At 43.9% G+C, this 23,864-nt stretch overlaps 1 protein-coding gene across 1 annotated transcript in view; it reads left to right on the top strand.

The window, feature by feature from the left end:
- The window catches only part of KPNA1 (karyopherin subunit alpha 1), a 34,215-nt gene extending 11,045 nt beyond the window's left edge, over positions 1-23,170 (top strand). The window contains exons 2-14 of the mRNA XM_083719304.1: positions 4,132-4,265; positions 5,367-5,474; positions 6,592-6,691; positions 8,026-8,120; positions 10,818-10,949; positions 11,853-11,941; positions 12,854-12,953; positions 13,287-13,450; positions 13,783-13,861; positions 16,617-16,742; positions 17,289-17,416; positions 18,225-18,403; positions 20,232-23,170. Of these exons, the coding sequence (XP_083575430.1) occupies positions 4,137-4,265; positions 5,367-5,474; positions 6,592-6,691; positions 8,026-8,120; positions 10,818-10,949; positions 11,853-11,941; positions 12,854-12,953; positions 13,287-13,450; positions 13,783-13,861; positions 16,617-16,742; positions 17,289-17,416; positions 18,225-18,403; positions 20,232-20,419 (1,617 nt within the window). The 5' untranslated portion in view covers positions 4,132-4,136 and the 3' untranslated portion in view covers positions 20,420-23,170. The remainder of the gene's footprint in view (positions 1-4,131; positions 4,266-5,366; positions 5,475-6,591; positions 6,692-8,025; positions 8,121-10,817; positions 10,950-11,852; positions 11,942-12,853; positions 12,954-13,286; positions 13,451-13,782; positions 13,862-16,616; positions 16,743-17,288; positions 17,417-18,224; positions 18,404-20,231) is intronic.
- The last annotated feature ends 694 nt before the right edge of the window (positions 23,171-23,864 follow it).

Genomic DNA, 23,864 nt, shown 5'->3' with positions numbered 1-23,864 from the left:
ATTTCAATAAATATCTTTTTTAAAAAAAAAAAAAAAAAAGCAGTTTCAGGTTAAGAACAGACCTCCAGAACGAATTAAGTACTTAACCTGAGGTATCACTGTATACATCAGTGGAGAAATCCAAGATTGTAAAGTAACTGGGATTGATCAAATGTGTCCACCAGCAGCACACACACGCTGGGGGGGGCGGGGGGAGTTCTTACTGTTTCCAAATTCTTGGTGTGAAACATGCTTTAAAAATGGCCACTAATGCCAGTGCAAAATTCAAAGGAGATGCAATCCATTGTCCCCAAATTGCAAGGGCTGTTGCTAGAAGAGGGTGGCTCGTGATAGACCTGCAGTGTAGCTCACACTGAATACTGCAGCTCAGGCTACGGGTGGTTTGCAGCAATGCTGCAGTCTTGTCCAGATGTTATTAAACCCCTTATTGAAGTTTGAGCTGAATCTGAAATAGTAATTTAAGGCTATGATGCAGTGTTATCAATTGCCTTTCCCCCATGTTGCAGGTTAGGCTTGGAGAGCAGGACCCAAAAACCCTGCAGTATATATAGCAGTTCTCTACACTGTGTGTGTGTGTGTGCATGTGCGCATATATATATATATAATATATCAGCTCTCTACACTATATTCATTCTTAATATGCTATGGCGTTTTGTTGTGAGGTCCTCCTTCTATGTACTAATACCAAACTGTTCCCTTGATGCTGGTCCATATGTAAGCAAAATGGTACCATCCACACACAAGGGGAAAGGTTTCAGCAGGTTCAGGGGAACCCAAATTTTGCTGAAGGACTGGAAAGAAGCCTTGGGGAAGCCCCTGCCAAGGGACACAATGAAGACTCAGCAGCCATGAAATGCTGATTGGTTGTTGTGGGGTGGGGGGGGATAAATAATAGGAATAGTGCTTATTAATGGTTGCTCTTTTTTCTCTTCTGAGAGAAGGACTAATAGGAGGGGGCGTTATTCCTTTTGTTTGTTACTATGTTATGTATTTTTCTGTTTTTATATTGTAAACTGCCTTGTGATCCTCAGATGAAGGGTGGCATAGAAATTTATTAAATATAAACAAACAGGACAGCTTCCGCTAAATTCATGTAGTTTGTCTGCTTTGACTGCATAGTTATATTTATATCTCCCATTTCTCCCATCATGGAACTCAATGTGATGGGTGCATGTAGACTTCCCTGGTGGTCTTTTATCCAGGCACTACCAGAATGATGCAGCCTCATTGATTTTCAGTTGTCAATTAGTTCTTCTTTTCCTTTCCTTGTCAATTAGTTCTGAAGCACATCATTTATCACCTCTGTTTGAGAAGATTCACTGCTTCTGACCAGTGACTCAGGTGTGAGAATCTGTCCCAATATTTTCTGCAGTGAATTCACTTCATTTCTTTGTCCTCCTTCAGTAATAGTTCGGTTCCTTTGTCACTTAATGTTCCTTTTCGCTCTTGCTAGCCTCCTTCTGAGTTATTTTAAGAAAAGTTTATTATCTGCTCTTACCAGCTTTATAGCAACTTGCACAAATTCCTCCTGTGGCTTATCAGTTTATATTGGTTTTTCCAGAGTCTCTGCTTTTCTTTTTAAATTCCCATTTGGACAAGACTTCTGCATTTTTAAAGGAAGCATTCTGGCCTTTAAAAACAAGAGTTTCCCTAGTGGTGCTATTGAAACATGTTGGTATCGTCTTAGACTTGGCTATATAATCAACTCCTAAGATAATGTCTGAACATATTTTACCCTTTTGACTCCCCCTTTTAGTTTCCTTATTTTAAATCTCATTGCATTTTTGAAATCTTATTTTTTGAAACTAACTATGATGATTTTAGAGTTCCCTGGCAATTCTTTGAGCATGTTTCTCTTGAACTTGATAATGTCTCAGTCTGTTCAACTAAGAGATATAGCAGCAAATGTAACATTGCCATTTTATGGAACGGGTATGTAGGAAAAGCATTGGAATGTACAGTACATCTTCTCTTTTGTACCCTCCTGCTTCAGCTGAGGTTACCAGATGCCACGTAGCCTAATATCTAGAGATGTTTTCAACTGGGTTTGCATGGTGAAGGGGAGGATAAGAGCAGCTGCATTGATGATGGATCAAAACACATTTGAATCCAGCATGTGTGTATCTTTTGAGCTATCTCAAAATGACTTGACTCCAAAGCTGAGCCCCTTAGATGTGGATGAAGGACTTTTGCACACCACAATAACACATGGACAACTTGTGACGCAGTTGTAACTTTGTTGCTTTCATATTAAGTGCAGCTTGGAGCTTTGTGGAATTTTTAAAGTGTGTGATTTATTTCTACCTCTGCTTTTTGGTTTTATATACCTTCAAATTATATATAAATAAGGGTTGACTCTCACATTACCTGGTTACCTGTGGGCTGCAAGCCATGTGTAATCCTTAACCAGGTTTCTTGTGACCCTGATTCATGCTTCATGCAGAGATGGGTATGGCATCAACTAAGTTTTACTCAGTGTAGAGCCATTTAAACAAATTAACGTGGCTGATTAACTGGGTCTACTCTGAGTAAAAGAGTACCACCCAGAGTGTGGGGGGGGGGGAGAGGAGTGGGGTGGCACAGAGAAAGGAAGCGGTATTTAGTCCTGAAATGCTGCAAGCTCCGCCCTCTCCCCATGAGTCAAAAGCCCTTCATTGGAAAAAGAGTCCCCGTAGTGTTGCACACACTGTGTTGAGGTTGTTTAGGTCTACAGAAAGCAAATCATGTGGCTGATCTAAATGGGTGGTATGCTTTTTGTTCCTTGTAACCCAAAGTTCACACACATACCTTGTGTGTTCCGTTCCCTTGATGCCACAAACTGTGTGTGTGTGTGTGTGTGTGTGTGTAAGGGTCGATGAATATTGCAACAGTGAGAATATTTAGCTCTCATTTGAAACTGGCATCTGCTTCGCCTGGAAATGAAATTTCCCCCTTGCTGCCTGCAGAGCATGTTCCTTTGAGAATGGAATGATGCATTGCAGTGCGCATTGGGGCAGGCAGAGGTGGAGTCGAAAAGAGATGATTGCCAGGAAAGGCAAGATCTGCCTCCTTCCTTTGCAGCTGATTGACTACTCTCCGTGTCTGGGTCATTCTGCTCTGAGTGGTGGTAGGAGTGACTTAAAAGAACCCTCTATAAATGAAATTCATGATGTGGGAAAAGTCGGTAACACTGTTAATCTACCATCTTAATCACAATAACATGATCTCAGTTTAACTTAATTCCATTTACATGTCTCATGTTTGCTCATAACTGGGTGTAAAAATAATTTCAACCAGGGTTATTAAATCAGTAGGACCAGAATTACTGGACTTAAGTGAATACACAAATTAGGGCAAATATGAGCTAAAATACTGCGCAGAATTTTTGCTGTCTTGTTTGTTATTTGGGGATAGGTTCTATACCAGTAGAGCAAAGACTTTCTGCTGAAGCCACGTGGACTTCAAGGGGAGCCAGAATTGACACTTAATCTGACATCTATATTCCCTCTTACTCCTACAAAAGCTATAAAGTTGTTTTTCTCCACTGCTTGCTACCTTCAAACGCTTGGAAGCACTTGCATAGGAACAAACACTTTTTCCAACCCCTTTTAGCAATTTAATCTGCCAGCAAGGACTATTTTAAAAAAGAAAGTGGTGGAAAGTGTGTGGAAAGTCAGTCTGGGAAAGCCTGTTGTAAGAGAAAAACTTCTCTCTACCATACTGATTCAAATAAATGTTGCGGGAAGAATACTAAATTTTTGCTTCTTTGAGGTTACTCTGGCCAGGAATTAGGAAATCCTCTAAAAACACTGTTGGGGTACTAAAGGGGCCTTAATAAAGAGTTCCGCAGAAGAATTGACCCAAGTGCAGATCTTCTGCCTCTATCCCTGTATGTTTGACACTACACTTTGAGATTATATCTTCATCAGAATGATTATTTTAATCTGCTATTCGTCTTAGCCAAGTGAACTTGCTGAGCTAGGGGTAGAGTTACTCTCTTGATACCTGCCTTTAACATGTTATACCTCTTGTAGGGCTAGAAAGAAATCTGTTGGTATTGCTAAAGTCATTAAAAAATTCATTTGAAGAAAAGAACAGAACAGAAAATGCTCCTTTGACCCGTATTTTCTTTCTAATTACATTGCTGTTTAGAAATCATGACAACTTCAGGAAAAGAGAACTTCCGACTGAAGAGCTATAAAAACAAGTCTCTGAATCCTGATGAAATGCGCCGGCGGCGGGAGGAAGAGGGCCTCCAGCTACGGAAGCAGAAACGAGAGGAGCAGGTACGCTCCTCCATAGGCAATGAAAAGGAGAAATCCCATATTCAGTTGCAGGATCTCTTGGCTTGGGTGTCACCCAACTTTGGATGGGCGGGGGAGTAGGGCATACCATTTTAGAGCGCGAAACATAATTTGTGCAAATTTACTTTTGCAAATTTATTCAGTGAGGGGTCTTAAAAATACGTTTTTGTGTGTGAGGAATTCAAATCTGCTGTTATTTTTGTGATTGGACAACATTTAGCTTGATAAACCTACGTTTGAATAAAAAGCACTTGTTTCCCTGGATAAAACATACTCTACTAAGCATACAGCATTACTTTGTCATCATAAAACAACAATAGAAAGTAATGACATCAATTAATAATAAATTTAAACAACAAGTTTCATCAAGTCTTGCTTTGATTCATTCTTGGACACCAGCCACCAACTTGCTTCTGCCTCTGATGTAGCCATCAGGATTCTCATGTTTATCCACCCTGCCTCCTGCCTCTGTGCCTTGTTTCACACACTTCTGTGTAGACTGAGCATGGCAAGGCCACTGTGGAACCTGCATGGGCTCATTGGTGAACCGACTGACTTCTGCTGTAGTAAGACTATCCCAAAGGAGGCTACCCTGTCAGACCAGTCTAGCAGCTCCAGCAGAGACGAAACACAGAGGCTGATGGAAGCTGTCTTCCTTGGATGTACATAAAGATCTCCCAGTGTGTAGTCATCTCCACTCCTCAAGTCAGCGATATTTTGGGCGCCAGCTCTCCTTTGCTCACTATTATCTGAGCACAAGAGCGTCTGCACTATCATTTCTCTGAATTCAGACTATGCTGAACGCTGTGTGGTTGGGAAAACAGCATCCACTACAGCCTTATTTTGCAGCCTAACTCGCCACAGCTGAAACAAGATGATGTGTGGACCTTCCCCACGAGAGTGTTTTACTTTGACCTTGTGTGATGTAGTGTGTCGGATTAGGACATGGGAGACCAGGAATCCACTGATCTGTGGCCCCACTTTATGATTTCTATATAGTGTTTAATAAATCATTATCTTTGGTTACATTCTCTCAATGTATAAACACTGTGAGTTGTAATTTCTCTGCATATCTCTCTCCAGTTGTTTAAACGCAGAAATGTTGCTACAGCTGATGAAGAAGCGGAAGAGGAAGTTATGTCAGACGGCGGGTTCCATGAAACCCCAATTAATAACATGGAAATGACTTCTGTAAGTGGAGCAAAGACTTAACAACTTGACAAAAGTTTGCTTTTCCTATAGTGCCAGCTGTGATTTCTAAGGCTGCAATCTCAAAACACACTTCTCTGGAAAGCGGTTCATCTACGATCACTTGGGCATGCCTAACTTGTGTATATTTTGCAGCGGTTGCTGCACTCTACCACTGAAAGTGCCCTGTAAAAGACTTGTTAAGATAGCAATATCGACTTTGCCCCTGCCTGTGGGACTTTGCAGAGCAGTGGGGCCATTGCCACATACACAGCCTTGTTGCTCATGAGGGCCAGGGTAGAAAGTGAATCTCATGCAGGGTAGAAAGTGAATCTTGTGCAGTTTTCAGGCCCAGGTTGGGCAGCATGCCATCACACGATGGCATTGGAACCGGCTTAGGATCCAGTGTTTCAGGGCTCTCTCTTCCCCCCTGTTGGCAGGGATCCTGCCAGTGTCCTCCTCCGGCATATTTGGCAGGCAGAAGCAGCAGGTCAGCACTGGTGACTGTTGGGAGGCCAGCTTAGCCAGGAAAGTTGGGCTGGCCATCACTTCCACTCATTCCAGCCCCTGGTCTGGAGTAAGGGGTGTTTGGATTATTCAGCCCATCCAGTAACAAATGGTGCTATCTTAATTATATACCTCTTTTCCACTTCCTTCAAGCAGTTTGCAAACCAGTAGGTATGAAAAAAATTAATATCGATGTGAAAAGTCAGGGCTTTTTAGTGCCAGCCAGACTCAGTTTCTTACCTTGCAATGTGAATGCATTTGATAAATTTGGAACTGGGCTAGGTATATGACATAATTAGGGGTTACAAAGGTGGTTTTTGTTAAATAGCTGATGTGGGGGGGGGGTCAAATCAGGACCTTGCCATGGGGGGAGCTGCTTTAACCTTTTGCCCCTGCCACGCTATCTCCTGCTCCTGTTTTCAGTGGTAGTTTTGAGAAGGAACTCTTCTGGCTGGATTTTAAACAGGAAAGTGCATTTTAGATCCTCTTACTTCCTTCTGCATTTGCACTTGGAGTTGCCTTCATTGCATTTATTCTTTATAGTAAGACATTGAGAAGTATTTGCCCTTAAATTTGAGGCAAAAGTAACCATATTTTTCCTTTGTCATTGCAGAGTGCAGTGATCACATCTGATATGACTGAGATGATTTTCTCCAATAGTCCAGAACAGCAGCTCTCAGCTACCCAGAAATTCCGAAAACTTCTCTCAAAAGGTGAGTGCTAGAGGTAGTTATGAAAAAGCTCAGCTGCTGTTCCTGTTTCTATCGCAATATACATGGTTGCTGCTAACTTTTCTGTAACCCTCTGAATCCCCTGTTGGTCCTTTCCTCACTGCTTGCATTTAAGTACAGCTATTGCTAGTTTCCAGCAGTCTTTCCTGTTTCCATCACAGCCAGCCAATACCCCCCAGCAGCTGGGGCCAGCGGGCCGAGTGGAGCCAGGGCCTGGTTGGGAGATCTGGAACTGCTTTGGCCGTTGGCAGTTGGCTATTTTAGTCTATGTTGTTGTTTTTTTACCTGCTTGTTTTATGTCATATTTCGCCTTGTTCGTTGTTTGGGCCTCGCTGTGCGCAAAGGTGGAATAGGTGGGGTTATATACAAATAATCAACCCACCACTGCCTTCCTGCTGACTTCAGCATGGAGACTGCAGCCACTAAGCAGCTGCCCTCCTCTCCCTGTGCAGTCTTGGATCCAGGATGTTATTAGAAGAGAGAGGAAACAGGGCATGGTGGTTTGCGTGGGTGGAGCCACTCAAAACTGATGTCAGGCAGGCGGTGCCTGTGCTACAACCCCATTCCCCAGTTCTCCTTTGTTATGTAAAGGTTTTAGGGATAGTGGTGCTTCTAATCTTGTCATTAGGCAGCAGGTGGCACTGTGGTTTCACTGAGCCCCTTGGGCTTGCCGATCAGAAGGTCAGCGGTTCAAATCCCTGCGACGGGGTGAGCTCCCGTTGCTCCGTCCCAGCTCCTGCTAACCTAGCAGTTTGAAAACATGCCAGTGCAAGTAGATAAATAGGTACTGCTGCAGTGGGAAGGTAAACGGCGTTTCCGTGTGCTCTGGTTTCCGTCACGGTGTTCCATTGCGCCAGAAGCAGTTTCGTCATGACCCAGAAAGCTGTCTGTGGACAAAGGCTGGCTCCCTCAGCCTGAAAGCAAGATGAGCTCCACAACCCCATAGTCGCCTTTGACTGGACTTAACTGTCCAGGGTTCGTTTACCTTTACCTAATCTTGTCATTAAACTTTGGGACCTGTGGCTTTGGAACAGTTAAGTGGGGCGGCAGTTCTGGGCTATCTTGAGCTTATGGGACAGGTCCTAGGGTATCAATTAAATTAATAAAACAATAAATGGCTGTTACCTGTTTCTAAATGGAAATGTCACACTGAAGGCATGAAAGACCCAAGTATAAGAATGGAGGGTGTAGGAGATTGCATGTAAAGTAATAAACTGAATGCTTTGGAGAACTGATATTATCTGTTTCTTGTGTAAGCACATAGCTTCACTTAAAAGGGTGGAAAAACCTACTCTGTATCTTGGTGCTTTCAATAGAACCGAATCCTCCTATAGACGAGGTCATCAGTACGCCAGGAGTAGTGCCCAGGTTTGTAGAGTTCCTCAAACGGAAAGAAAACTGCACTTTACAGGTATGTGTGTTCTGTTCCTCAATTTTATAGAATAGACTTTGATAATTAAAGTAAAAAAAAGAGGTGGGATTTTCTTAAGTAAAGGCCTGTGGGCTCTTGCAGTAAATGCTGTCTATCCTAAAGGACTCATTTGATTTAACCTTGGGAGTTAATTAGAAAATATCCTTGAAATTCCATCAAGATTGAGGAGAAGATGGCCTGCTATAGACATTTTCAGCCTTTATAGGTCAGAGTGCCAGCAGTGCCGCCTTCCATGATATTTTTGACTGTAAGAAGGTCAAGAAAGTCAATTCACTCCTTCTCCCAACTCCTGGTTTTCCATTTTTCTTTTCCGGGGGACACTCCTGGGGCTCCTGCAGGCCACTGAGCATCCCCTGCCCTCACTGGGCTGTTTTTTGTTTGTTTTTAAAGGGGAGGGTTGCTCTCTTTGGGCTCCAGTTGTCTCAGAGCTGACCATTGGAGTGAACAAGTGGGAATAATAACATCTGCTCAGGGACCTGTTTCCTCTGTGCAAGACTTTTTTGCTTCCCCCCCCCCAAAAAAATCTAACATTCTTTGGCTACTGGGCACACTTTGCCTTCATTGGGTTGTTATTCAGTGTTTTTTTGCCCTAGGTTTGTATTTTTTAAAAGAGCTTTTTGTACGTCTGTGAACTTCAGGAGTTTCCCGGTCTGTGCTAATACCTCCCTCTCGTTTCTGAGTGGATCCAGTTTGGCCCATAGTTAGAGGGAGTGGTGGTGATATTCATAGCTGTCAACTTACAGATTTGAAAATAAGGGACCAGCAGCCTTGAAAATAAGGGACCAGCAGCCAAAATAAGGGACCTGCAGCCTCACCTGTTCCAGGCACTCCAGTCTTCCTGTCCTCCTGCAGTCTGGTCAAACTCATGCTGGTAGCTTCGAGAACACTGTCCAACCAACTTTGTAACCAGAGGTTCAACTGAATAGAATCTGAATCACATGCACCACAAGGCCTATGCAGCCTCAACTTAAGATGGCTCCCCAGCCTGGCTTTGCACTGCAAAGTTTGCAGCAGCACATGCAACAAAATGGCATCCAGCATTCAAAAAACCCCTCAGCTTGCATTAACTAGCACAAGGCATGCAAGCTCCAACCCCCAGTCGTTCTTAGACTTCTTATTGCGTGAGCAACACAGCCAAGCAACACAGTTGGAGCCTCCCTCCTCCCTGGCCGGCAGGGAGAGAGGGAGAGGAGCCGCTTCCTTTGAAATTTAAGGGACATCTATCAATAAGGGACAGCAGCAGGACATGGTGATGGAATAAGGGACTGTCCCTTCAAATAAGGGACACTTGACAGCTATGGTGATATTAGAAATGGCTGAGAGTGACTTGCCTAAGGCTTAAACGGTACGCTCATGAAAGAGGCAAGAATCAAATTCCAGGTCTCTCTCAGCCATCGTTTTACATCAGTTTGAGTTGCCTTTATAAAATGTGCCCAGTGAAAGTAAATTTAAGTGTCTTCAAGGTTAGCTGTCGTGTTTCTTTGCATTTAGTTAACTTTTTAAAAAAATAAAAAAAAGTCCAGGGAAAAATATATTTTTTTATGTTGAAGCAATTTGGGATATGATCCCCATGCCCCAACAAAGCTCTTCAGTTTGTAATATCAGGAGAAACATAGGTACACATTTGACTCTGCTGTTACCTATACACCCTATATTAAGAACATAGGCCACTAGTCCAGCATTCTGTTCTCACAGTAGCCTTCCTGTTAGAGGCATACACTTTTCTTCTGCACACACTTTTTAATGAATGCTAATTGCAGCATATCTGTCTGATAATGCAATATTATTTGCAGAATTGTGTATTACATAGAAAGCAGATGAGCAGGATGTTAGTGGGAGAAAAGCTAGATGATGATGATGATGATGATGATTATTATTATTATTATTATTATTTATACCACGCCCTCCCCAGCCAAGGCCAGGCTCAGAGCGGCTTACAAGCAATAATAAAAACAAGTTGAATGATTACAACTTAAAACAAAATTAAAATACAACATTAAAATAATGAAACATTAAAATATTAAAATGTAGCCTCATCGCAGGAGAAGAAGGAAAAGAAAAAAGAAGAGAGGGAATCAAATTGGCTCCAAGCCAAAGGCCAGGTGGAACAACTCTGTCTTACAGGCCCTGCAGAAAGAAATCAGATCCTGCAGGGCCCTCGTCTCATGAGGCAGAGCGTTCCACCAGACCGGAGCCAGAGTTGAGAAGGCCCTGGCTCTGGTTGAAGCCAGTCTAACTTCCTTAGGGCCCAGGACCACTAGGGTGTTGTTATTTATGGACCTCGAGGCTCTCCGTGGGGCATACCGGGTGAGGCGGTCCCGTAGGTACGAGGGTCCTAGGCCGTGAAGGGCTTTAAAGGTCAAAAGCAGCACCTTAAATCTGACCCTGTACTCCACCGGGAGCCAGTGCAGCTGGAAAAGCACTGGGTGAATATGCTGCATGGCTGGAGTTTCTGGGACAGCTTCAAGGGCAGCCCCGCGTAGAGCGAATTACAGTCGTCAAGCCTGGAGGTGACCGTCGCATGGATCACTGTGGCCAGGTGGCTTGTGCTTGTTGCCACCTCTGACCAAGTGCCTGGCATGGCAACTACCCCAAGTTAGTGCAGATTTCTGGTTCAAGCATCGTGTCGTAGACAAACAGCTGCTGAAGAATGGCTTTCTCTCTCTCCTGTTCCAGTTTGAAGCTGCCTGGGTGCTGACTAACATTGCCTCCGGAAATTCCCTTCAGACTCGGATTGTGATCCAAGCAGGAGCTGTTCCTATCTTCATAGAGCTCCTCAGCTCAGAATTTGAAGATGTGCAAGAACAGGTTAGTGTCTCAAAAGGCAAGATAGCATAGAGGCTGCTGGGTATAGCACACGCCACTGAGTTTTCTCCTATTGCTAATTTCAAATCTTCCAGCTGCTGGTGTTCATCTGGTTTAAAAAGATGGCAAACAAAAGTCTTAACTTGCGAGATGCAGAACCTTTGGCCCATGGACTTAATCCGGGCAACAGGGATGGGTTATCTTCCTCCTCTTCACAAAATGCTGGGTGTATTCTGAGTTTTTCCACGTGCACTGCAATCAGGAAGAAAATTGCTTGCCACTTTCCAGCTGATCTGCTGAGTGTGTGTGTTTGCGCGCTCATCCTTCTGATCACAGCACAGCAGGAGGGGAGGTGTAAACCTCTCTGCCTAGAGCAGCGTCTTGGGGAATTCAGATCAGCCCTCCTGGCTGATCAGCATGGGTCCGGGGAGGCGTGTGGATGGCCTGGTTTTCATCGCTGTGAAGCATGCTGAGTGGAGAAGTTTTAAGTATTGCTGAACAGCGTTCTGTGATTGGAGTTAAAATAATGCCTCCACTCCTTAACTGATTTGCATGGATCCCAAGGGAAGGGGGAGCTGAGGAGAAGGCAGTGTATTGGTATTACGTGTTTCTGGGTGTAATTTTTGGTGGGTCCACTGTTCTGATTCTAGTATATAAACTGTTTAAATACATAAATAAGGGGAAACAGTAACTCTTTAGAACCTCAGAGATTCCTATTGCCTCATGTTCAAACAACTCAACTTATCTAGCAAGCTGTGACTTGGCTCAATACTGATTGGTGGGAGCAGTCAGGCTGGCTCATATATGAATATGATGTTAAGACAATTATTGGTGCTGAGATACAGGACAAGGGAGGGTTGCAGTCTCAGAAAAGTTGATCTAACAGTATCCCGTCTTCCTTCTCAGGCTGTTTGGGCCCTCGGCAACATTGCAGGGGACAGTACTATGTGTAGAGATTACGTGCTGGACTGCAACATATTACCCCCTCTATTGCAGTAAGTTTTCTAGATGGTGTTCAGGTTTATTTGCCAGCAGTGCCCAGTGGAATAACCCTGACTGGAGTGCTTTTGTGTGTGTCTGTGTCTGTCTGTGTGCATGTGCTCATACAGATGAGCACTGCTGTATTAGCACAGAAGAATTTGGTGTAATGTGCAAACTATTAGAGACACTATTGTCTGACTCTACCTAGATAACTTTGTAGTTGATATTTATTGATTTAATGTGGTCTGTTGGGAAGGATGCATAGAGAGGAGAAAATATTTCATCATTTGGCCAGCCCTACGAGCAAAAGGTAAGATTAGGCTGGAATCCTAATCCCACTAACATAGGAGTAAGCCCAACTGAATTTTAGGGACTTACGTCTGAGTAAACATAGTTAGGATTGTGCACATCGGGGGTGTTCCTATACTTGCATTTCTTACACCGACCTCCATATCTTCCCTCTTTAGCAGCAGGTTTTACTCCCCCCCCCCCCCATGTCATTCTGTGAAAGCATGACATTTCCTCCTGAACTTCTTGGGAATAAAAAATACAGTAGTACCTCGGTTTTTGAACATAATCCATTCTGGAAGACCGTTTGAGTTCCAAAACGTTGGAAAACAGAAATCTCAGTACGGAAAACTCAATACGGAAGCTGCTTTTCCAGTTTGACTTTCGAGGCACATTCGAAAACTGAAGCATTTACTTCCAGAGTTTACAGCACTCAAATTCCGAAACATTTGCCAGCGGAGACATTCGAAAACCGAGGTGCCACTGTAACTATGGGAATTTAACAGGGTTTTCTTTTACAAGCATGATTTCAAGTTTGAAAGCAGATACTCGGTAGTTTGTGTTCAGTGTCCTCTTCTTCTCGTAAGCTTTCTGTTGCAATACTTTTTTCTTTCTTTCTTTCTTTTTTGTATTTTCAGATTGCTTTCCAAACAGAATCGTCTCACCATGACTCGGAATGCTGTGTGGGCACTCTCTAATCTTTGCAGAGGAAAGAATCCTCCCCCAGACTTTGCTAAGGTAGGAAATAAAGTCTGAAAAGCGTTGCCTTTTGTGGATAAGAAAAGGAGTTCACAACATTCCTTTCTGGAGCAGCCTTCTTAAATATCTGGAGGCTTTTAAGGAAACAAAGTTCTCATCTCGTTTAAAAAAAAAAAGTATGCTATCATGTCTGCTTCCAGATGGGTGGCTTCCAGGTGGGGTGATGGGAGTTGTAGTCCAACAACAGCTTGGGGACCAAGTTTGAGAAACACTGGTTTAGGTCCTTTGTTGAAAAAGACCTGCGCATAGTAGTAATTGTGATAACAGGCATGCTTATTCCATTGATTTTTCACCCCTCTCATTTCTTTGTAGGTCTCCCCCTGTCTGAGCGTGCTGTCTTGGCTGCTCTTTGTCAACGACACAGATGTCCTAGCGGATGCATGCTGGGCACTCTCATACTTGTCTGATGGACCCAATGATAAAATCCAGGCTGTGATTGATGCAGGAGTATGTAGGAGACTTGTGGAACTCCTGATGTAAGGACTTTAGACCAAGCAAATTTATTTAATTAAGCAAGTCTATTAAATGTTGTCCTTTTACTTGCCGTCATGTCAGGTTAGCCTTAGCTTTTATTTCTTGCTGAAAGTGCAGGTGTGAAACATTATTTGGGGCCCAAGGCCACCTGTTTTGAACCCCATTGCAGGAACAGTGGTTATTATGTCCATATTACTTAAAGAAACAAAGGAATAAATAGAACACAGTGGCCTTGCATCCTGGCATCAAGACACAACAGGTGAAGACATGACTATGAAACAAATAACATTTGACTCTGTTAAACTGAAGCCTTTCTTTTTTTCCCTTTTTTTAGGCATAACGACTACAAAGTGGTATCTCCTGCTTTGCGAGCAGTTGGGAACATTGTTACAGGGGATGATATCCAGACCCAGGTATAAACACTGCTCACTGCAACAACATTTACTGGTTCCAGTTTTCACAGTAACTGAATAGAAGTAAATCTCTTTCTTTCAGTCCTCAGCCTTAAGAGGCTTCATAGAGCTGAACATGTATTGTGGGTTATATCCTGTGAAAATGTTGCACAAGCAGAGCAACTTCTGTTCATACAATGGAACTTTTCCTTCCTCTCCACCCTCTGTGCACCCCACACATTCCCCTCCAAATCTTTTCTGGGGGTTCTCCCTGTCAGCATCGTCCTTGAGCCATTGCCACCGACTGGACTCATCCACTTCAGCCACTCTCTGGGCCAGGCGAGCTGGCGTAGCACTTCCAGAGACCACCTTCTGTCCAGGAACAGGTCATAGTGCTGTGGACTCACAACTCAGAGTTGTGAGCACCAGATTCACTTCCGAAGACAGTCGTTGCACAGCAGAGCATAAACCACTCGGAGAACAGCTCTGTAGAATAACTACTTCTATTCTATCTACAACTATCATACAAACTATATACAGAGCTAAATGAAGAAGCTGAACTGCACTGAGTGTCTGCAGCTGCTCTTAGCAGCAACCTTATCTATACAGAGATAACACTCTCTCTCTAACACTCAGTCTCTCACTTTGATGTGAGGCTGGAGCGGAATAAGTAGTGAGCAGAAACCGCCCCCCTCCTCTCTGGAGAATCAGCAGAGAACATCAGCAGATTCTTGGAATGGGAGGGGTGAAATCTCCTCACTTCCAACACTCTGGAGCAGGTATGGGGGTTGGAGGAGGAGAAGTTCTATTGTGCAAATAGAACTCTTTCTGCCCATGCAATGACTTCATTGGATTCAACCCTTTCCCCCCCTTAAACCTCCTTGAGGTTTTGTGCCTTGAAATCCTGTGTTCAGAAAGCTACATTGGCCATATTCCTGGTGACCTTGGCCTGTGCTCTCCTTGAAATACTCATGCCTGTGCTTGCTAGTTCCAACTCTCTAGGATACGGCTAAATCTTTAAGACATACATAATTGCTCGTGGCATTCTTTAGTATCATACTTCTCAAAATGTTTGAAGTCAGAGCCAACTATATGCTAACTCCACTTTTTTGAGCCTGACCTTCCTCTGCAACAGCAAACGTGAGCATATCAATATAGTGAGTAAGATGATGATGTTGGTTCTAATAGGTAAAGGTAAAGGGACCCCTGACCATTAGGTCCAGTCGTGACCGACTCTGGAGTTGCGGTGCTCATCTTGCTTTACTGGCCGAGGGAGCCGGCGTACAGCTTCCGGGTCATGTGGCCAGCAGGACTAAGCCGCTTCTGGCAAAACCGGAGCAGCGCACGGAAACGCCGTTTACCTTCCTGCCGGAGTGGTACCTATTTATCTACTTGCACTTTGATGTGCTTTTGAACTGCTAGGTTGGCAGGAGCAGGGACAGAGCAATGGGAGCTCACCCCGTAATGGGGATTCGAACCATCGACCTTCTGATCAGCAAGCCCTAGGCTCTGTGGTTTAACCCACAGCGCCACCCATGTATAAATAGGCACTATGTAGCCGAATAGAAATTCAGCATAACAGGAAGGGAAGGAGTCTGTCTCTTCAGTGATGCTCCCAGTGATAGTGTGCTGTTCACCTAGTTGTGGCAGGGAGACTTTCTTTCTGGAATCTGCTCAGGAAAAGTGCTAGGACCTACAGTTTGAGAAACACTGTTTGAGCTTGTTGGCTATAGGGTATCTGTGCATATCCTTTTCACTGATTTTTTGTTAGTGCCTAGGAACCTAGCTAGTGCCTTTTGTTAGTGCCTAGGAACCACTATTTGTGCTACTCAGCTTTCTTATTTCAGTTCAGAATCTTGGCGTTTTCAAGTCAAGTTCTGAGCATGCAGCCTTGCTCAGTGTTAGATTGTAAAGCTGTCTTTTGGGCATGGTGGTCTCTAATATTTTGAGTAGACTTTCTTTGTATCTCTTGCACCTGCATTTGTAAACACATCTTTGTAACGTTCACCAGAATCCTTTCTTCCTGTCAGTTGTGCACCTGCTGTACAGTGGCAAAACCCACCCTTTGTATCCTTAATGGGCTCCAAGAGCAAGTCTTGTGAGACTTGTTAAATAAAGTCTAATGATAAACAACCCCTCCTTGCTCTTCTTTGGCAAAGTCTGCCACTTCATTGCGGGAGAAATTTAAGCTTTCAAAATAATATTTTCCATTCTTTCACATTTACTTTCTTGCTCACCTTATATTTACAGGGTTAGAGTGTGAGACATCTAGGCTTATTGGTTAGATTCGTTAATATGAAAATGCCTACCAATGCAGTCTTTAACATTATTAATACTTACATAACTTAGAATATCTGCCTCCTCATCAGTGACAGCTTACTTTCCACTAAATCTGAGATGAGAAAGGTATTAAGTGCACCTGTCTTCTCCATCAAGCTCTAGAAACTCTCATGCCCTGCTCAGTATTTGCTCCTGTCATTGACAGTGCTTTCTGTGCACGGAAAAGGCCTTTATGTTCCCTTTTCTGCCTCTTTCGTTCTTTTCCCACTTTTCTTCCCACTTGATTTTATCTTCAGGCAGACTACTGCTATCTTATTCTCCCCTTTACTTCCTTGAGCTTTCTGCTTTTTCTCAGCATGTTCTTTTGATTTTAGATAAGGAAAAAAATCTCTTTATTATGCCTTCCTCATGTTTCCTTAAGGTAAGTGTGCATGGAATTTTTAGATCCATCTTTTGAATGCAGTCAAAAATCAATCATTTTCTTTCCCTTTCCCAGGTAATATTGAATTGTTCGGCTCTGCAGAGTTTACTACACTTGCTTAGCAGTCCTAAAGAATCAATCAAAAAGGAAGCATGTTGGACAATATCAAACATCACAGCTGGAAACAGAGCGCAGATTCAGGTAATGAAGCTGGTTGGCTCAGAGGTTCACTTGCCAGCACAAAATCAGATTCTTAGATCTATTGCTGTCCATGCAGACTTTGGCAGAATATTACACGCTCTTGCTTGTATCTTGTTTGGCATTTTCAGCAGACTTTTATAAATTCAAGATCAGAACTGGGAAATGTCAGGAGAACAACTCTAATTTTAACTCTACTCCTCCCCCCACAAAATATTAGACCAGTTGGAGATGGATGCTCAATACTGTTGAATACAAAACAAAACAAGCAAACAAAAACCACTGTTGAATCCAGCTTTCCATGATTAGAGTAACCTGCGCCATCCCCCTTTCTGCTGGACTCAAGCTGGTTATTTGGTCTAAACAACAACAAACCTATGGTCACGTAAAGCATCCTCCATAAACACACGAGACGTAACCAGCTGTGTTCTCAGATAAATTTAGCAGGGGATCAAATACTTTCCCCCCTCACTGTAGCACTCTATGTCATATTACTGTGTTGAAGCAAATAATCCCGATTCTTAAATCTGCTATTTGTTTATTTTTCAGACTGTCATAGATGCCAACATTTTCCCAGCTCTGATAAGTATATTGCAAACTGCCGAGTTTCGGACAAGAAAAGAAGCGGCTTGGGCTATTACTAATGCAACATCTGGCGGCTCTGCTGAGCAGATCAAGTAAGTGCCAGTGCAAGCTTTCCAAACAAAGACCTTCACGGTGGAAGGGTTGTACTGAGAGCTGGTGCTGCAAAGTTTCTCTTTTCTCCTGCCCTCCTCATCCCCCTTGACCAAAAGATGCCTGCTCTGTTCACACATGTTTTCTCATATCTCTGTCAGGAGGGGGGAACCTCTGGTCAGCATAGCTAATGGCCAGAGTTTATGCAGTAGTAGTCCAGCAATATCTGGAGATTTCGCCACTCCAGTCTGCACTATTTGGGTCAGCCTCTTCTAAGGCTTCACCTTCTAGAAGAACTGCCCAGATTCTTCATACCACTGAGTGTTATTCACTGGACATGGGCGAGCGGAACACTGTTCCTCTCTCTCGAGAACAGTTCGTGCTTTTGAGGGTGCCTGCGGGACGCGGGTGGCGCTGAGCCTAGGACTTGCCAATCAGAAGGTCGGCAGTTCGAATCCCTGCGACGGGGTGAGCTCCCGTTGCCCGGTCCCTGCTTCTGCCAACCTAGCAGTTCAAAAGCACGTCAAAGTGCAAGTAGATAAATAGGTACCGCTCTGGCAGAAAGGTAAACGGCATTTCCGTGCGCTGCTCTGAAACGGCTTAGTCATGCTGGCCACATGACCTGGAAGCTGTACGCCGGCTCCCTCGGCCAGTAAAGCAAGATGAGCGCCGCAACCCCAGAGTCGGCCATGACTGGACCTAATGGTCAGGGGTCCCTTTACCTTTAACCAAGATGCCGGAAGTGGTGCTGCCACTTTGCCAAACCGAATCCTCTCGTTGTCTTGATTCTCAATCCATTGTGGTTTTCAGGTACCTGGTAGAACTTGGCTGCATCAAACCACTCTGTGACCTCCTTACGGTAATGGACTCGAAGATTGTGCAGGTGGCTCTTAATGGGCTGGAAAACATCCTGAGACTGGGCGAGCAAGAAGCCAGGCGAAGTGGAACTGGCATTAACCCATACTGTGCACTCATTGAGGAAGCCTACGGTAAGGGGATGTGCTGGTGGGTGACATCCATATTAGACTATCTAGCTTTCGTTTCTCATGGTTCATTATGACCTCAAAGTAAATGGAAGACTTTCCAAGCAAAATTGTACTCTTTCAGTGTCGGGAGGGAGGACCTACTGTACATTTTCTGGCCCATAATTTTCTTTCTAGTATTCTTCCTTTGCAACAACTTCTGATACTTCCTCAGTTGCCTTTAATTTTCCAGTTCAAGTAGCGTTTAGGAACATAAGAATAGTCTGCTGGATCAGGCCACTTGTCCATCTTGTCTACAAGAGGACTCTCCCCTCTCATGGTTCCCAACGGTGGAGGAAATAGCCATTGATAGCCGTCTCCTCCATGAATTTGTCTAACCGCCTTCCAAAATCATCCAGATTGTTGGCTATCACTGCCTCCTGAGGAAGCAAGTTCCATAGTTTGACTGTACACTGCATGAAGAAGTACTTTCTTATATTTGTCCTAAATCTTCCAACATGCAGTTTCATGGGATGTTCATGAATTCTAGTCTTACAAGGGGGGCGGGGGGACTTTTCTATGTACTTTCTGCATGTCATGCATAATTTTACAGGCTTCTATCAGGTCACCTCTTATTTGCCTTTTCTCTAAACTAAAAAATTCCAAATGCTGCAACCATTCTTCATATGCGAGCATCTACACCCCCTTGATCATTTTGGTGCCTTTTTCGGAACCTTTTCTAACTTGGTTCATTTCTGCAGAAAATGCTGGATACAAAGATAATGGCAGTGCCTCTTTTCAAAGTAGAAGCAGAATGAATTTTGGAAATACCTCTTCATATTTGTGGTTGCTTACAGACGTGGGTGGCGCTGTGGTCTAAACCACTGAGCCTCTTGGGCTTGCCGATCAGAAGGTTGGTGGTTCAAATCCCTGCAACGGGGTGAGCCCCCATTGCTCTGTCCCAGCTCCTGCCAACCTTGCAGTTCGAAAGCAAGCCTGTTCAAGTAGATCTGGGTGGATGGAGCAGCCAAGTAATTTCGTTGTCCCTGAGAGGGGGCAATGACAATAAAGATATTATTATTATTATTATTATTATTATTATTATTATTATTATTATAAATAGGGAAGGTTTCCGTGCGCTCTGGTTTCTGTCACGGTGTGCCATTGCACCAAAAGCAGTTTAGTCATGCTGGCCACATGACCCAGAAAGCTGTCTGTGGACAAACTCCGACTCCCTTAGCCTGAAAGTGAGTGCCGCAACCCCATAGTCGCCTTTGGCTGGACCTAACAGTCCAGGGGTCCTTTACAAACGCCAAAATATAAATATAACCAAAATCTTGCAGTTAGGCTGCAGGCTTAGCTGCTGCACTGGGCATAACATAAAGATCCTCTTAAGAGCATTTTTGTGGATTACAACACTTGAGGGTTTTGCAGAGCATTTTAATTTTTCTATACCACATCATTACCTAAGCAGCATCTGCAAAGTCTGAAGTAACGAAGAGGCAATTGTGGGATGGGATAGCTCCAGTAGCAATGGAAACTTCTGCCTTTAGAATCTTTGTGGGGTCTCAATGGAGTCTCCTGGTTTTTAATCGATGCTGCAGTTCAGATAGCCTGGTCTGTGTATCTCGCTCCGTCTTTGCCCCACCCCCCTATCCAGGTGTCCACCTGGCCATCTAGGTGTCTGAGGACTCTAGCTACTGTCAGCCCCAACCAGCATGGCAAATGATATGGCGTAATGAGGAATCCACTAATATCTGGAGAGCCAGAGGTTCTCCATCGTTGACAAAGATGAAGCAGTTCAGGTATACCTTCGTGTTCAGGAACTGAGGAGCTCTGTGTATTTTTCTTGCAGGCCTGGATAAGATTGAATTCCTCCAGAGCCACGAGAACCAAGAAATCTACCAGAAGGCCTTTGATCTGATTGAGCACTACTTTGGGACAGAGGAGGAAGACAGCAGCATCGCCCCCCAAGTCGATCTTGGCCAGCAGCAGTACATCTTCCAGCAGTGCGAGGCTCCCATGGAAGGTTTCCAGCTGTGAGGCGCTCCTGTGCACTGCGTTGCACTTGCCCATCCAGCCCTATTGTAGAGCTCTGAGTTGCCCACAGAGTGGTCCTGTTTTCCATAAACCTGTGTGAGCTCATTTGCTTGCTTTGCACACACGCTTCCTTACAAACACAACTGGAAAACATTTGGCTCTTTGTTGTAGGACGCCACTTCGGTAAGGGCTTACCCTAGCTGCTGTGCCCATCTCTCCAGAGCTTGGGCACTTCTGCAAAGATGTCAGTTTTCCCCAATGAAGTACACACTAAAGTGGTGTAATCCTAGATTCTAAAACAAGGGTGGAGTTTCCTTTGTGTGTCTGTCTGTGTGTTGCAGTGTTCTTGCTATCGACAAAGAGGATTCGAGAGACTCTTACTTTCCAGGCACTTCTGGAGTGCCTGTCTCATTTGAGGCTCACGCAGAATTTGGAATGGTGGTGGTTCTGTGTGTGGCAGCTTGGGCTTCTGTTAATCTATATATATGTATGTATACTATATATATACATATATGATACACAGAGATACAGGAAGGAGCTCTCTGTTCCCTGCACTTACAGCCGCCAGTGAATAAGCTGCTCCGGGTTCTTGGAACAATGAACAGTTGACAGCAGGCAGGATACCTGTGCTGCCATTTCGACCGCATGGGGTTTGTTCTCTTCTGTCTGCATGAGGAACGGAGCCCATCTCTCTGTACCTCCCATGGGGCAGCCAGTGCTCTTTTGAAGATGTCCGAAATCACGTCAGGGATAGAGGAACTGTTCCTGTCCATCTACCACAGCGTCAATTGGCTCCCTCTACATTCAGACTGAAATCTCTTTCAAGTTTTGAAAGTGGTCCTCATTAACATGGTTCCTGCTGAGAAATCCACGCTTGAGTTTTTGTAAACGTCTTGGTTGAACAGGGCTGTCTGTAAATCACATTCTGTTGTAAATTCTTGACATGCTAAAATATTGAAGCAAAGAAGATAACGGGCTCCCTGGGCCACCTCTGCATACGTGGACTGTAGCTTCTAAGTCAGGCCAGAAAGGGACATCTGGATTCTATAAACTTCACTTAAAGGCACATAGAATGCTCTTATGACTAATGAAACCTAAGTTCTGAAATCATCTGCCTAATATTCTTGACTGACACCACTCATTTAATCCTTAGTAGAGCTGATCTCTGGCCAAATGCCATCATGTCAGCTTCCTGCAACAACCAGGGGTGTCGTGCCGTCTCCGTGTGTCTGTAGAATGCTGTCTTGACTAGCACCAAGATGGTGGCTCTCCGATACGTTTGGACCGAAGACATTGGATATGAACGTCAATTGTTTTGAACCTCTTCACGTAGTCCAAGGCCAGCCGACTCCGACAGCATAGTCTTAATTTAACTTGGCATCAGCCATTATCAGCAGTGTTGTTCACTCTCTTGTGAATGCATGGATCTTGCGGGAGGCTTGCACCCTGTTCCCTGACCGGGCGGCACCTTGGGTCAGTTTGACTTTCCAGGACTTGACCTACCATTACAAACATTGTGAATACATAATAAATTCTGTTGTCAGAATTGTTTGGCAAGATTCTTCATGTTATAATTAACGGAAGAAAACTGACATCGCCTGCAAGGAAATATACTTTGTCAACCTGTTAGGAGGTATGGTCTCATCAGTGTTCTTCTGTGCGACTGACCCTTCTCCTGAACACTTTGTATCTATGTCTGTGCTTTTAGGATGGGAGCTCTCGCAGCTGCCAGTTCTGTCCATTCTTCATCAGTCTCCACCCTCTTAAGTTAACTTCCTTTAGTTTTGTGCTGCTTTATGAAGAAGCATCTCTAGGTTACCATTTCAACTTCAGTTGTTTGTAACTTTAAAATTAGGGCTGGGCTGAGATGGGGGGCGGGGGGGGCATGTGTTTTGCAATAAACTTATTTCCCATTTTGGTTCTTGTTCCGGGGGAATTTAAAACCAGGCGAAAAAAGTTGGCCCCCTACTATGAGAGAAGGAATCTATGGCCTCTCTCTGATTCGGCAGTGGGATTATCACGTAACCAAATCCAGCAGATTGCCTGGATTGATGTTTAAAAAGTGGGGAAAGGCACCAAAACCGCAGATGGGGGAAAGAATCCACAGAGAACAGGAAGCAAACAATGTACAAGAAAGGTAAGCGAGGTGTGAGAAGAGTAGTTTCATGGGGTGTATTGTGGGCAAAAAATGAAGTGCAGTCTGGTTGGTTTGTTCTTTAAATTAGGTGGCTAATCTTTATAACAACCTCAATGTTGCCTTTATATCCCATAGTAAACCATGTTTCTTTAAGGGTGGTAGCAGCACTGATGAATAGCAATCTTGTTGCAGCTTCCAGATTTTTTTTTTGTGGCTGAGTTTTTTAAAGTGTAAATTACTGATGACATGTCATTTCTATAAGATTTGTTTCAAATCATGTACTTTAATTGATAGTTTTTCGGGGGGCAGCAAGCTGCATATTTTGTAAGCCAATTTCAGTGAAGGGTGCATGTGGTACAGAAATGTCTCACATGGACAAACACTGACAGTGTGTATGTGTGTGTGCTTACCTAGAGTATATATGCACAGGCACACTCCTCCAATGTGTGTGCTAATGTGTATGTATATATGTATATTTACACACATCCTATATCTTTCTCACACCAAAAGTTTTTCTCCCAAGCTAGTGAGAACGTGGTGCATTGGTGTTCCCGCTAGGAAATAATGAATTCTCTCTTCAAAGGAGTGAATTAAACCATAAATACATAGAAGTGAAACGGAGTGCTGTCTTTTTCTTTCATTTTTTAAAGTAGGGCTAATGTGGTGCTTCTTTCTGTTAGCTGGTGTGGTGATGTACATACGCAAATCAGAATATCCTGTACAATCCAAAGTTGAGAGACAGCAGGTCAACTCTGCTGGAGATGGAGGTGGCTGCGTAAAAGTTCTGGACAATGAGTTGAAGCGTCAAACCACACTTCCTAAACCTTTGAAGGCTTGCACTAACACATAAATATTATTTCAGTGTTGACCTGCTGACCTGGACGAGCAGAACGCTGCCTGCATTTTTTGCCGGGGGGGTCAAGGGCAGGAAGGAAATGGATATGAACCTGACAGAGATTGTGACTTCTGTCCCTACTAGCCCAAAGCTGCTGTATTGAATGCCTCTGGCAGAGAGACCCCCATTGTTGCATATTGGGTTTAAGGGAGACGGCACCCTCATTCAAATGTGATTTGATCGAAGGAAGCATTTAGGGTCCATACCATAATCTATAAATCATTTTCCAAAGCTATAGAGTGTCTAATAATAGCATGAGAGGATTACTTCCTGTTTACTGGGTGGGCAGGGCACAAAAGGTAGGGGGAGGAATATATAATTTAAAGATACATATTTTGAAATATGTACATTTAGCCCTGTGTTTTGGGTAGTAATTCTGTATACATGTAGCCCAAGAGACCTGAATTAGAATGAAA

The sequence above is a fragment of the Podarcis gaigeae genome (genome assembly GCF_964106915.1).
Source record: "Podarcis gaigeae genome assembly, chromosome: 17".
Lineage (NCBI taxonomy): Eukaryota > Metazoa > Chordata > Lepidosauria > Squamata > Lacertidae > Podarcis > Podarcis gaigeae.
Note: the sequence above shows the minus strand (reverse complement) of the source record. Positions and strands in the feature narration are given on the sequence as shown.